The 14,785-nt window shown below is 38.5% G+C and overlaps 1 protein-coding gene across 2 annotated transcripts in view; it reads left to right on the forward strand.

The window, feature by feature from the left end:
• Positions 1 to 276: 276 nt before the first annotated feature.
• Positions 277 to 14,785, forward strand: part of TBC1D23 (TBC1 domain family member 23) — a 63,963-nt gene continuing 49,454 nt past the window's right edge. The window contains exon 1 of one of the 2 annotated variants that reach the window (XM_004771931.3): positions 277 to 543. In XM_004771931.3, coding sequence (XP_004771988.1) covers positions 491 to 543 — 53 coding nt within the window. In that variant the 5' untranslated portion in view covers positions 277 to 490. The remainder of the gene's footprint in view (positions 544 to 14,785) is intronic. The other variant, XM_004771930.3, reaches the window with a different exon arrangement.

A 14,785-nucleotide genomic window follows, 5' to 3' on the forward strand; every position in this document is an offset into this window, starting at 1 on the left:
CAGTCGGAAATGACTGAAAAGTGGCTATCCTCCTACCTTCCACCTTCCCTGTGGCATTCCCCCCTCTCCTATTCTTTCCACCAGTTAAGGTTCCCAGTTCTGACTTTGCTAAGTAGGACGCCAAGAGGTAACGAAGAAGCCAAACGGACGCTAACAGGCGACGCTCCCAGAGCCTTTTACCAGGTCACGCTCCCTCACCCAGCTCCGCCTACTCTCCCGGCGCTCGCATTCCGTCCGGGCCCCCGGGGCATCCTGGGACACGTAGTCTTTGAGAGGGCAACAGCTTTGACCAAGTCTCCTCCCCCAAGCTGGCTTTCGCGGTGGGGTTGTCGTGACGTTGCGTTCCTCCCGTCTCTTCCCTCCTCCCTTTTTCTTTTCCTCTCCAGAAGCTCAGTCTCAGACTTCCGAGGATCTTTTACGACGTTGGGTCTCCGAGTCGGTCCCGGCGCCGGGTCCACTTTTCGGCAAAGTGACGTGGACGTCAACAGCAATGGCGGAAGGAGAAGAGGTCCTGCCAGAGCCAACGTCAAGCGGTGACGGCTGGTGAGTGAAGCCCAGGGCTGATTCTTATTGCCCTTCTATTCTTCCTTTTCACCGTCCTGCCCGTCCGGGAGACACCAGCAGGCTCCAGCATGGAACGGGAAGACCCTTCCTAGACAAAGTCCACTGCCGTGCCCCGCCCCCTCTGCCGGCCGGGTTCTTTCAGCCAATTCCGTCAAGACAGAGGGGCTAAGGCCCGATTCCAAGGGAGAGGGTGTCACCCGGGTACTGGGCCTCAGTTCGGTCCTCCGCTTTCGTTCATCGGTTTCCAAAACGTGCTGGAGAGGGTGGCTTCAGGGCTGGGTTTGGCCGGAATACGTGGCCCTTGGGAGTTAGAGTAGGTTGGTTCGGAAGGAAGTTTCGCGGATACAGATGTGAGGCACTAGAATACCATTTGAAGACAGGACCCTTGAAATGACCACCGCAGCCTTTGCCTAGAGGTTGAGAGACATATTCAGGGAAGATCCTTCCCACAGAGTTGAGCTGTTTTTTTTTTTTTTTTTTTTTTTTTATTCTAGCGTTTATTTCTTGTTTTGCGTTTCAGCAGTTCCCACTATTCGTCTCACACAAGTCGTCTTTTTTCTTCTGGTCACTTTCCTCACAGCTCAGTCTTTACAGCTTTGGATGCTTTCTGGACATTGCTCTAGGTGCTCCCAAGCCTTTGCATGCTTACCTGACTTATACCCAGAGTTGGGGAGCGGGGAGGGACCTGCAGTAGTAGTGGAGTTTGTCACCCAGTGTCGTTAATCTTTGGGAAGGGCTCCTCTTTTTGAAATAGTGGATCTTTACAAAATATTTTTAGGGACATTAATATCATAAAAAAAAGATGAAACCTTTAGAGGCTTTTTGAATTTTTGTATTTAAGTATGTTGACCGCATGTATTAGATAGTTTTAGATTTGCTTTTTCATCATGTGACATGTATACAGCTCATCTAATAAAGCTGTTTTCCTAAAGTTTATGCAAGACATTTTAGACACGGATTTTAATCCTGAGATGGAAATCATTGAAAGGGATAGATAATAACTGAGAAATTCAACTTTCAACTAGCAGACATCCAGTATTACCTTAGTGCATGCATGTACTCTCCAAGGTGTAGGAGGAAAACTTACCGGTGCATACATTTAGTTTCTTTTTTCAATTTGCTTATATTAGAGCTGTGACAGTTACACTCAATAACAAGGTAAAGTTGATCCAGCTCTTTGGGAATGTGAGTGAAAATGTTACGGGATTTCAGGGGGGGACAGAAGCCACTTCTATTTGCAGTTATTGGAGAAAGCTTCATGGAAGCAAAGGTATTAGAATTAGGCCTTGAAGAATCAACAGGATTTAGACTGGTGTTGTCCAATAGAAATAGAATGTGAGCCACATATGTAATTTAAATTTTTCTTTTCTAAGTTTTTTTTTTTTTTTGCTTTTTTTTAAAAAAATTATTTGACACAGAGAGAGATCACAAGTAGGCAGAGAGGCAGGCAGAGAGAGAGGAGGAAAAGGCTCCCCACCGAGCAGAGAGCCCGATGTGGGGCTCGATCCCAGGATCCTGGGATCATGACCTGAGCTGAAGGCGGAGGCTTTAACCCACTGAGCCACCCAGGCGCCCCTTTTTTTAAACTTTTTAAGTAATCTCTACACCCAGCCTGGGGCTTAAACTCAGAACCTGAGATCAAAAGACACATGTTCCACCAACTGAGCTAGCCAGGTGCCCTCTAATTTAAATTTTCTAGTAGCCACATTAAAAATTAAATAATGATAACAACAACAACAAAAACAGTTGAAATTATTTTATTATATCTAAAATACTATTTCAGTATATCATTGTTGGAAGAAACCAATTAGATAATTTTATATCTTTTTTGGTAATAAGCCTTCAAAATTCAACATGTATTTTTCTTTTAGCCTATATCTCAATTGGATCTAGCCACAGTGCAGATGTTAAATAGCTACACATAGCTAGTGGCTAACATTGGATAGTACATTCAGAGTAACAGATGGGAAGGGCCTCTGAGTGGGGTAATAGTGTGAGCATGGACATAGGCAAGAAAACTAATGATTGTTTGGAGAGTGAGGACTAGAACGTCATGAAATTTGTTGTCTTGGAAGTGTTAATCTTTTATATCATAAACTGACTTTATTCAGCTCACTCACCATGAGAAATGTTTCTAGAGTTAAAATATCTTTGAGAAGTTCTTAGGAGGATTGTGAGTATGAGTCTGATTCACAGAGGCAAGGAACATGGAATTAATGGTTGTTAAAGGTAGTATTTGTTCTCTTCTAGGGCTACTGTACCTTTTGTGTGGCTTTTAGTTTTTGTTGTTTTTATTTTCATGAATGGAGGAACCCCGAGGTGTTCCTTGATTTCTGCTCTCCTTCCATTCTCATGTAATCTTTCTCTCTTTTCTCTGCTTACTCCACTCCGGGATGTCCCCTCGGAGTGAGTTTGAATATAGTCAGAGAAGACATTTGGATTTGGAGTCATAGATTTGGAAAGCCTCTGTTCTTAGACTGGTAAATGGATTGTTATGGAATGGGGAGGGTTTACTCTTCCCCAAAAAAAGTCACTTTTTTTTTTTTTTTTTGAGAGAGAGAGTGTGTGTGTGTTTGTGTGTGTTGTGGGGGGGGGTTGGTAGAGGGGCAGAGGGAGAGGCAAAGAGCCTTTATCTTAACCAGGCTTCTCGTGGGGTTCCTATCTTATGACCCTGAGATAATGACTTGAGCTGAAATCAAGAGTCACATGCTAATCTGGTTGAGCTACCCAGGAGCTCCAAGTCACATTTTTATTGTAATATTTCCTGAAATGTGTTATATATCTCATTGCCTAACCTAAACTTAGCTCAGTGACTTAGGGTCATTCAGTTTACAGAGTTAAGTGTATAAGAAAAAAACTAGGTCCCTGTCCTCAAGGAATTTGTGGTCTAGTTAGAGGAGGCACATTTAAGATTATCAATTACTGGGGTGCCTGGGTGGCTCAGTGGGTTAAGCCTCTGCCTTTGGCTCAGATCATGATCCCAGGGTCTTGGGATCAAACTCCGCATTGGGCTCTCTGCTCAGCAGGGAGCCTGCTTCCCGCACCCTTCCCCCACCTCTGCCTGCCTCTCTGCCTACTTGTGATCTCTGTCAAATGAGTAAATTAAAAAAAAAAAAAATCTAAAAAAAAGAATATAAATTACTATTATACTTTTGTAATACAGTGAGACCTATCTAGGCAGAATGGGTAGATAGTTGCTACATTAAATGAATGGCCCCATACAACCATCTCTTTTTGAGATTGCTTTTTGTTAGTTTTTTCTGTTTTCTTTTCTTTCTTAGTAGTATTTCTCAGTTTGTTCTTAATCTGTGATACTGGGTAGCTAACCGTGTTAAACCGTGTGTACATTTGTAAAAAGGTTGAGGATGGAGCCCAAAGATCTTAAAAGTACAAGATAACACTTACCCATGTATTTTCAGTTATATTCCACGCCATTGCTTCTCAAAATTTAAATGTGCATTACAGTTACCTGGGGATCATGTTAAAATGTAGATTCAGTAGATTTGCTTGGGACCTGAGATTTTGTATTTCTGACTGGTTAGCTTCTAGATGATGGCAGTTTTGCTGGTTCATGGACCATATTCTTTAGCAAGATTCTAGATGATGTATAACTTGAAATGAGTTAGCCAGAGGAATTTATCTCTATATATTTCAGTTCTATTTTTTCACATAACACATTATGCTGTAATTTATCTCATTAATATGATTTATCATTGCTGTTTACATAGTGAACTTCTCAAGGGCTGTGACTGATAGCAGGTGGCTCAGTGGATGTTTATTGTCTGAGTGACTTTTGTAAAATCATGTGCAATAACATACCAACCTATCATTTCATATACATTTTCTAACTCCATTGTTTTTTTGAACTGTGTAATTGCTTGTACACTCACCTTTTATGAAAAACCAAAGATACTAGAAAATAGCTCTCTAACTTTCTGAAACTGCAGCCACACAAACTCAGAGGGTCTGGAGAAATCTTTTAAAAATGTTTATAGCAAGTTTTTTTTTTTCTATTAAGTCAACTCTACTACTGTGGATCTTGAGCTCATGACCGTGAAATCAAGAGTATCATGTGCTACTGTCTGAGCCAGCCAGGTGCCCATGAGTTTGAAATTATTTAAATTTAAACAAGCTACTGCTTTGTAAAAATCAAACAAGTATTTAATTTTACAATTCAAAGGTTGATAATTATCTTCTCGATATTGAAGTAGTCAGCCTTGAATTTGAACAAAAGTTTCTCATTTTCTGAGGCTTTCTTCCCAACATAAGGCCTAAACATCTAAAGTCATAATTTAAAAAATGTTTTTTCTGTAGATTTTAATTTTACAATTGTTGGTATTCTACGTTCAGTTTAAAATTTTTGTGGAGTATATACTTTAAAGTCATGATTTTAATTTATTGCTAAACTTTTTAAATTATTGCTAAACTTTTCTTAAAATTGTAAAAGTAGCAGTTCGTAAAGCTTTTATTTTTCATTTGAAATGTGAATAGAATTGTCTTGGGAATAATAGGGTCTTTTTCAAAGTTCTGTGCACTTTGTAAATAGTGTTCTCAGTGCTTCCCAATTCATAAGCATTGAAATATGAGGAGAGATTTAAGGAGTAGGTGATTGCAATTTCAGAAATGATACAATCAGTAAAGAAATACATTTAATATGAAAGAGAATGGAACTTGTTTTATTTTTATTTTATTTATTTATTTATTTATTTATTTGACAGAGAGAGAGATCACAAGTAGACAAAGAGGCCGGCAGAGAGGGACGTAGGCTCCCCGCGGAGCAGAGAGCCTGATGCGGGACTTGATCCCAGGACCCCGGGATCACGACCCGAGCCAAAGACAGCGGCTCAACCCACTGAGCCACCCAGGCGTCCCGGAACTTGTTGTTTTAGAGGAATATTGACAGCTTGTGGTTCTGGGCAGACTGGATATATTACCTTACAGATAACGAAAAAAATGAAAAGGAAAATAAAACTTATTGTTTTGAATTAGGGGTTTTTAAGTGACAACTATTTGATTTTGTAAACTAAGTAGAATGCAGACAATGATTAGAAATTAAGAAGATGTTAAAAAAAGAAATTAAAAAGACTTATTTTGTTTATAGTATTTACATTAATGTTTTTCTTATAATTCATATTTTACTTTTTTTTTTAAAGATTTTATTTAGTTATTTGACAGATTACAAGTAGGCAGAGAGGCAGGCAGAGAGAGAGGAAGGGAAGCAGGCTCCCTGCTGAGCAGAGAGCCTGATGTGGGGCTCGATCCCAGGACCCTGGAATCATGACCTGAACTGAAGGCAGAGGCTTTAACCCACTGAGCCACCCAGGCGCCCCCATATTTTACGTTTTTAAAGGTAATTCCTAAATAATAATTCACTTCTAGGATTTTACTCCTTTGGATTGTAGTACCTGGTTTTTGCATGCCAAAAAAAAAAAAAAAAAGTATTCAATTGGTTTACTTTCCTTTATTTGTACTTATTGAAAACAGTACAGGTATATTCCCGATCTTAGAGGCAAGTCAGGTAATTCAGGAGTACCCTGTTAAGTGTGCTGCAATACACAGCGAACTTATGAGTAGGTGTCTTCTGAACAGAATTGATAAACTATGTGTGGCAAATCATTTCTGCTGCTTACGTTAAAATATGAATTCTACTTGGAATAAACTAAAAACAGTGACTTCCCTTTGTATCAAAAAGAAAGCCAGAGTTTAGCAAGGCATTCAGCAGACATTAACTAAATTCTGGTTATATTCAAGCTGCTATGTGGTGTTTTAGAAAAAATTTGAGACAGATTTAAAACCAGAAGCCAGAAGTTGCATTGTTCTGACTTGCTTGAATAGGATTATATAGCTTGAAAGGGGACAGTGCTTGAAGTAACTTACTTAGGTATTGAGAATTATGAATGGAAAATAAATTAGGTATTGAGAATTATGAATGGAAAATAAATCAGTCCCTCATGTTAGACTTACAAGAGCAAGTTGTTTCTTGTGGAAATGTAAGAGCAGTAAGTTAAGAGCCAGTTTAAAAAAACCCTATTTTCTGGGGTGCCTGGGTGGCTCATGGTTTAAGCCACTGCCTTCGGCTCAGGTCATGATTTCAGGGTCCAGGGATTGAGCCCCACATTGGGCTTACTGCTTAGCAAAGAGTCTGCTTCCTCCTCTCTCTCTTTGCCTGCTTGTGATCTCTGTCAAATAAATAAAATCTTAAAAAAAAAAAAAAACCTATTTCCTGAAAAAACCCATTTCCTGAAATTTTAAGTCTGTCTGACCTTTGACCTGAGCTGAGAAAATGATCAGTAATTAAATAATTAAATCATGTGTTTCAAGTTTCCTCTCTTTTTCTTGAGGGTTAAAGGAGTTTTTTCTTATCCTTAAGCCAATACAGCATTTCATAGTTGGATAGAAATGCTGTAGTGTGTGCTTTTCTTGCTTTAAAGCAGTTGTTACATAAAACTAAAAAACATACATAAAACATACGTTATGTTACATAAAATATAAAAACTTGCTGTGGTGATATTTAATAATTCTAGCAGAATATAAGAAAGTACTATATGTTTTTATAGGACTTTATATCAATGTAATGCTTGTATTTGTTATCTTGTTTGGTTTTTACAACATTTCCTTGAGAAGGGGAAGTTATGAATTATTGTAGTTTTCTGGTTAGAGATGAGAAGACAGGCTTGGGATGGTCAGATGACAAACCTAGTTAGTGGAAAATCTGGGACTTAAAATTTTGTCTCTTTCAGCCCTGTGCCCTTTCTAAAGTTGATTGCGTAAATATTATGTATTTCACATATACTTGAACAGACACCTAGAGAGAACCCAATTAAAAATATGGTAGTCCTGGAGTACAAGGGTGGCTCAGTAGGTTAGATGTCTGACTCTTGGTATCAGCTCAGGTCTTGATCTCAGGGATGTGAGTTCAAGCCCTGTCTGTGTTGGGCTCTACTCTGGGTGTGGAGCCTACTTAAAAAAAATAAAAGTAAATAAAAATTAAGATATGCTAGTCCTATACTCAATCTGTGATTTGAAAGACACAGTAGTCTAACATGTGCATTTTTGAACATATGTATTTATCTGTGGCACCTGTAAAGCTATAAGGATATGCATAAGCTGTATACCACTTTGTCTGTCTTACATGCACAAGAAGGGACAGTTCAGGACTGATATGGTGGGATGTGATACAGAGCATTATATACTATAGCTTTTTTTTTTTTTTAAAGATTTTATTTATTTATTTGACAGAGAGAGAGATCACAAATAGGCAGAGAGACAGACAGAGAGAGAGATGAGGAGAAGCAGGCTCCCTGCTGAGCAGAGAGCCTGATGCGGGACTCGATCCCAGGCCCCTGGGATCATGACCTGAGCCGAAGGTAGAGGCTTAACCCACTGAGCCACCCAGGCGCCCCTATACTATAGCTTTAAACCTCTTTAGTTTTCATAATATATTCTCATACCCTAGCCAAAAATAAATAGATTAGTTTTTGATCTTGAGATATTATGCTTATATATTTATATTTAGATAATATGTACATATCTGAAGTGTATTTAAATATATTTAAATGTATTTGTATAATTATCTTAAATATGTTATATGAGTAATATGTATACCTATATTATGTATAAAATAGAATTTTTATTTACAGTCTGTGAAAACATAATAATGATACTTAGAAAATAGAAGTAATTATACAGTTAAGTAAATTCATCAGCTTAGTAATTTTTCTTTTGTTTTATTTAGGGATATTGGAGAAACAAACTTGAGTTTTGGTTCTTTTTTCTTTTTAAAGATTTTATTTATTTGAGAGCAGGGGAGCCCTTGAGGAGGGTAATTAGGAGCAGAGGGAGAGGGAGAAGCAGATGATCCTCCCTCCTGCTGAGCAGGAAGCCTGATGAAGAGCTTCATCGCAGGACCTTGGGATCAGGACCTGAGCTGAAGGCAAATGGTCAACCGACTGAGCCATCCAGGTGCCCCAAGAAACTTGGTTTTAAGATAACTCTCTTGGGTTACTTTTCCCTTTCAGGAGTTTCCTTTTTTTCCCCTCTTTTCAGGAGTTTCTGGCCCGTTTTGAAGTACTAAGGTGACCCATAGAAGAATATATTTATCTCATACGGCGGTGCAATTAAATACTAGCAATTCTTGAGCTTTATTTTATAGATTCTATTTAGACTTAACCACTGATATAAGATTCGCTGATATGAGATTCTCTTTAATCAAATAAATTATTGATGATTGCAATGCAAGTTAAAAAAATCTATTGTGTGGGGCACCTGGGTGGCTCAGTGGGTTAAGCATCTGCCTTTGGCTCAGGTCATGATCTCAGGGTCTTGGGATAGAGCCCCGCTTCCGGGGTTCTCTACTCAGTGGGGAGCCTGCTTCCCCCTCTCTCTCTGCCTGCTGCTCTGCCTACTTACGATCTCTGTCTGTCAAATAAAATAAAATCTTAAAAAAAAAATCTATTGTGTATTTCTTTGCCAAACTAATCTCTTCTGGCAGGGTGCCCTTGGAAAGACATGCAGTTTTATCACCTCATTTGCAGTAGTGTTCCTTTATTTTCTAATATGATGGTTTCAAGGACAGGATTATTGGTAGTATTTCATTTCTCATTACATTTTAGATAAATTGGAAATTTGTGATAGAAATAAGTAATGTGCTGTTTTATGTTGACTTATGTTTTCATCCCATTCTTTCTCTTTGGTAAAGGGCATACTCTATTTTCCAAATAAACTACTGCTTTGGTGGGGTGGGGGAAACCTGGTGCATTTCTTTGTGCAATAAAAATGCTAGAAAGTCGGGGTGCCTGGAAGGCTCAGTTGGTTGAGCATCTGGCTCTTGATTTCAGCTCAAGTCATGATCTTAGGTTCCTGAGATGGAGCCCCACATCCATCAGGTTCTGCACTCAGCAGTGAGTCTGTTTCTTTCTCCCCCAACTGATTATGCAGTTGTTTTCCTCTCTCTCTCAAAAATAAATAAATAAATCTTGAAAAAAAGAAGTAATGGAAAGTAACCTCTTATGTATAGAAAAGAACAGTTTATTAGGAACTTTTTATTTTGAGGAAGCATGAAAGAGGAAAGGGTTTGGAGCACTCTTTAAAGTCAACTTCCCATTAGTAAAGAAGATATTCTTTCATTTTGCAAGCAAAGTCTTACAGCAAATGCATTGCAACATTATACATAAAGTTAAGAGGAGCTGCTTAAGCTGCTTTTTTTTTTTCTTTTGCTTAGGCAAAAATTCCCGAGTTTTTTTTGTAGCAGAAGGGGCGCACCCCTTTGGTAGCATTGGTGAGATTTGATCTGCATGGATTATGGATAAAAAATAAGTGAAGATTAAAGCATCTGTTCCATTTGTAGTTAGTTAATTTTAGCAGTTGATAGAGGAGAGTTCTATGATCTCTGTCTCCTTTGCCTTTTGCAGACTGCTGAAATAATGTAGATACCATGTTTGTTTGGCTTGTTAAGAGTAGAGGACTAACTTTATACTTTTTTTTACTTAGCATAAAATCCTGCTTAAATATAAATTCTGAGAGGATGTATCATTTGGTAAGGGGATCTCCCAAAGCTGCTTTTGTGGATCTGATCCTGACACAAAGTTTCACTGATATATATGTATTTTTTTCCCCCTAAAACTGGTGAAGGGGATTTTTCTTCTCTTGGCATTCAAATATACATCTTGTTAAAATGCTGTAATAAGTGTGTTTAATTCTGACAAAAATCCAGATAACATCAAGATTTCACAATTAACCATATTGTGTTCTCACAGACTGTAAGGTAACATGGTAATTTCTTAATATGTCTCATACTGTTTGTTGTTAGAAAGTTTTGATGGTTTGAGGGGCACTTGGGTGGTCCAGTTAGTTAAGCATCTAATGCTTGATTTGGGCTCAGGTCAGGGTCGTGAGATGGAGCCCCACGTCAAGCTCCATGTTGGCTGTGGAGCCTGCTTGTGATTCTCTCTCTCCCTCTTCCTTTGCGTCCCCCAACCCCACTCACCAGCTTGCTTGCCCCCTCTCTCTCAAAATAAATAGGTAAATAAAATAAACCATTTTTTAAAACAAAAGTTCTGATGGTTCAAGGTTGGTATTTAAAAGTAAGTTACACATGGGGCTCCTGGGTGGCTGAGTTGGTAGAGAATGGGACTCTTGATCTTGGAGTCATGAGATCAAGCCCCGCATAGAGCTTACTTTAAAAATATATAAATAAATAAAATAAAAATAAGGTACACAGTACATATAGTGGTTATTGAACTTCATTCATATCTACTGTAGGAGTGAATGTGTAACAAAGTTGTCTTACTTCCATTTCTATCAAATAGCACACAAAATTTTCAGGAACTAATTAAAGAGTATTGGTGTGGTAGTAATTTGTAACCAGTTTGCTAGCAATAGTAGCAAAGTAAGTTCAGACCAAGCTTTTGATGCTGATGTGTCAGGACCTGGACATTAAGACATAACCAGAAATAAGGAGGCACAAAGTAAGTCATGGAACCACAACTTCACATGTGCAGCTTGACACAATCTGTTACACAATCTGCTGGTACTTAGAACTAGTTAGCTGATCATTTTTGAGTTTTCAGTAATTGATCAGAGGCTTGTGCCTGGATGTAATATATATGTGGGCAGGCTGGCCTGTCATGGTTTAATCTGTGCTCTTAGTGATTTACATTCTGGACAAATCAAAATAGGCTGCACTTCAGAAGGAGCTGCTCCCACCATTTTTGAGCAGGTTTCAGATAACAGGACTTAAAATAAAACTTGGAATTGCCAGCTAGTGTATAGGCTACATGAGAGCATGACTTTTTGTTCATTGCCTCCAGTTCCTCACATAGTGGCTAGCAGGTGGTGGTGCTTTATATATATTTATTGAAGGTATGAATAAAAGAGTACTTTGGGCAGGGAAGGAAAATTCACAGCAAGGGTTAGAGAAGTATAGGGAAATATCGGAAACTTAAGGAGAATGTTTTAAGGAGAGAATCTAACTTTGCAGAGTATGTAAAGAGGACAAGGACTGAATTAGATGATTAATGACTTTTTTGAGCAATTACAGTGTAAGGGTGGGATTTGAGTGAATGAGATTAAGTAGAGGTGAGTGGTGACTACTGTTTGCAAGGAGTTGAACTGGAAAAGGAGGGGGAAAAGAGAACTTCAAAAGGGAGTAGGTCATGCATAGGACCTGTTAAATAAGTGAATGTGGAAATATTTGAGGAAACAATAATCACAGTCTGTATTGTTCTTTATATTTTTGAGTGCTGTAAGTTTTGAGTCCATTTTATCTCTTGGCTCTGTTTAATACTGCTAGCAGACGCAGAAGTTTGAGTAATAGCCAATGCAGTAGAAATAACATGTTTAATATGTTTACATAGCAGGCTTTGGGCTTGTATGATTACCTTAATAGCGCAGCTTTAAAATTTTTATTTTTAGTGAAATAATGTATCTTAGACCCCGACCACTTTAAGGTACCAAATTAACTTAAAAATTAAAAATTTTTAATAAAAAATTGGTAATTGTTTTTTCTCTATGGTTTCTCTTTGAACTTTAGGTGATTAACATATATTCTAGGTCCCATGTGATCTTTTTTTATAGTGGATTAGATTTTTTAAAAATTTAATTTCAGCTAGCCAACAATAGTACATCATTAGTTTCAGATCTAGTGTTCAGTGATTCATCAGTTGCATATAACATCCGATGCTCATCACATCATGTGCCCTTCTTAATGCCCATCACCCAGTTACCCCATCCCTGACGTGCTACCCCTCCAGCAACCTTGTTTGTTTCCTGTACAGAGTCTCATGGTTTTTCTCCCCCTCTGACTTCTTTCTATTCAGTTTTCCCTACCTTCCCCTATGATCCTCTACAGTGTTTCTTATATTCCACATATGAGTGAAACCATATGATAATTGTCTTTCTCTGATTGACTTATTTCACTCAGCATAATACCTTTCAGTTCCATCCATGTTGATGTAAATGGTAAGTATTTATCCTTTCTGATGGCTCAGTAATATTCCATTGTGTATGTGTATATATACATATACACACATATGTGTGTGTGTGTGTGTGTGTGTGTGGTATGTGTATGTATGTATACACTACATCTTTATCCATTCATTTGTTGATGGACATCTCAGCTCTTTTCACAGCTTGGCTATTGTGGACATTGCTGTTATGAACTTTGCAGTACAGGTGCCCTTTGAGATCACTACATTTGTATCTTTGGGGTAAATACCTATTAGTGCAATTGCTGGTTTATAGGGTAGTTCTATTTTGAATGTCTTAAGGAACCTCCATACTGGTTTCCATAGTGGCTGCACCAGCTTGCACTCCCACCAACAGTGTAGGGGGTTCCTCTTTCTTCACATCCTCGCCAACATTTGTTGTTTCCTGTCTTGTTAATTTTAACCATTCTGACTAGTGTGAGATGGTATCTCGTTGTGGTTTTGATTTGTATTTTCCTGATGCCAAGTGATATAGAGCATTTCTTTATGTGTCTATTGGCCATTTGTATGTCTTCTTTGGAGAAAAGTCTGTTCATGTCTTCTGCCCATTTTTTTTTTTTTTTTTTTAAAGATTTTATTTATTTATTTGACAGAGAGAGATTGCATGTAGGCAGAGAGGCAGGCAGAGAGAGAGAGGAGGAAGCAGGCTCTCCGCTGAGCAGAGAGCCCAATGTGGGACTCGATCCCAGAACTCTGGGATCATGACCTGAGCTAAAGGCAGCGGCTTAACCCACTGAGCCACCCAGGTGCCCCTTCTGCCCATTTCTTGACCAGATTGGTTTTTTTTTTTTTTTTTTTTTGGGTGTTGAGTTTGGTAGGTTCTGTATAGATTTTGGATGCTACATCATTTGCAAATACCTTCTCCCATTCTCTAAGTTGCCTTTGTAGTCTGGTTGACTGTTTCCTTTGCTGTTCAGAAGCTTTTTATCTTGTTGAAGTCCCAATAGTTCAGTTTTGCTTTTGTTTTCCTTGGCTTTGGAGACATGTCTAGGAAGCAGTTGCTGTGGCTAAGGTCGAAGAGGTTGCTGCCTGTGTTTTCTAGGATTTTGATGGATTCCTGTCTCACATTCAGGTCTTTCAAAAAGGATTAGATTTGGGGGCGCCTGGGTGGATCAGTGGGTTAAAGCCTCTGCCTTTGGTTCAGGTCATGATCCCGGGGACCTGGAATGGAGCCCAGCATAGGGCTCTCTGCTCAGCAGGGAGCCTGCTTCCCCATCTCTCTTCTGTCTGCCTCTCTGTCTACTTGTGATCTCTGTCAAATAAATAAATAAAATCTAAAAAAAAAAAAAGGATTAGATTTTAAGGATTTGGAAAACTGGTGAAGTTGATTTGGTTTACTTGGTAGACTGAGAGGCTTAATGGGTTAAAAAAATTTTTTTTTTCCATTCAGAGAACATCCTGTCTAAAGTTAGAAATTTATCTCAATATGCTCAGGTGACAGGAGTATTATTCTGAAGTTGAATAGGCTATGAGAAATCATACTATCAGTAAGTTGCTGGGAATGATTACTAATTGCTTAATTCTAGGGCTTTTTCATTATTTTGTATGAATGCCTTCTATTTCTTTAAAAAAACATTTATTGAGTGTTACTATTGCCTTTAAATATTTATCCTTAACTAAGTGAAGAGTGACTTAGTGTTCCTACGTACATGTTTTCTCTTTTCTTCGTTTTATTATTGTTTCATTTGTCTCAGGATTTGTGTCATATGTACCCGTAAATGGTTCATGTGAGCAACTACTGTCTGACAACTACAGTGAAGGCTTCATTGCCTATGGAGACTATCCAGAAAGAGAGAGTTGAAAAGGACAGATTCAAGCAAGCTGTAGGCATTAAGATGGAATGGAAAGAGGAGTGGGAGGGATACACTGGTAGAACAGAAGATAATTCATATGCTGTGTGAATACTTCCTACCTCTTGCTTCATGGTACTGGTACTATCTGATACTATCCCCATCTTATAGGTGAATAGTAAGTTTGTATTCTAGGTCACATAGCTGTTAAGTGTATAGAATCTGATGTCACATTTTCTGATTTTAAATTTTATATTATTTTCTCTGTAATATGTTTCCTGAAGGACTTTATATTCTCAGTTTCTTGGTGGTCTTGCTATTGAGCTGCCCTGTCGACGACGTTTAGGAGTTTGTTCCTTTCCCACAATGGTAGTTAAATGAACTGCTGTTAACTTGAGGAATTGAAGAGGCAAGGAAGTTCTTACCCCTTAACCTAAGGTGTGGCTT

This window comes from Mustela putorius, unplaced genomic scaffold (assembly GCF_011764305.1).
Source record: "Mustela putorius furo isolate JIRA1106 unplaced genomic scaffold, ASM1176430v1.1 tig00003834_pilon_pilon_pilon, whole genome shotgun sequence".
NCBI classification, from domain to species: domain Eukaryota; kingdom Metazoa; phylum Chordata; class Mammalia; order Carnivora; family Mustelidae; genus Mustela; species Mustela putorius.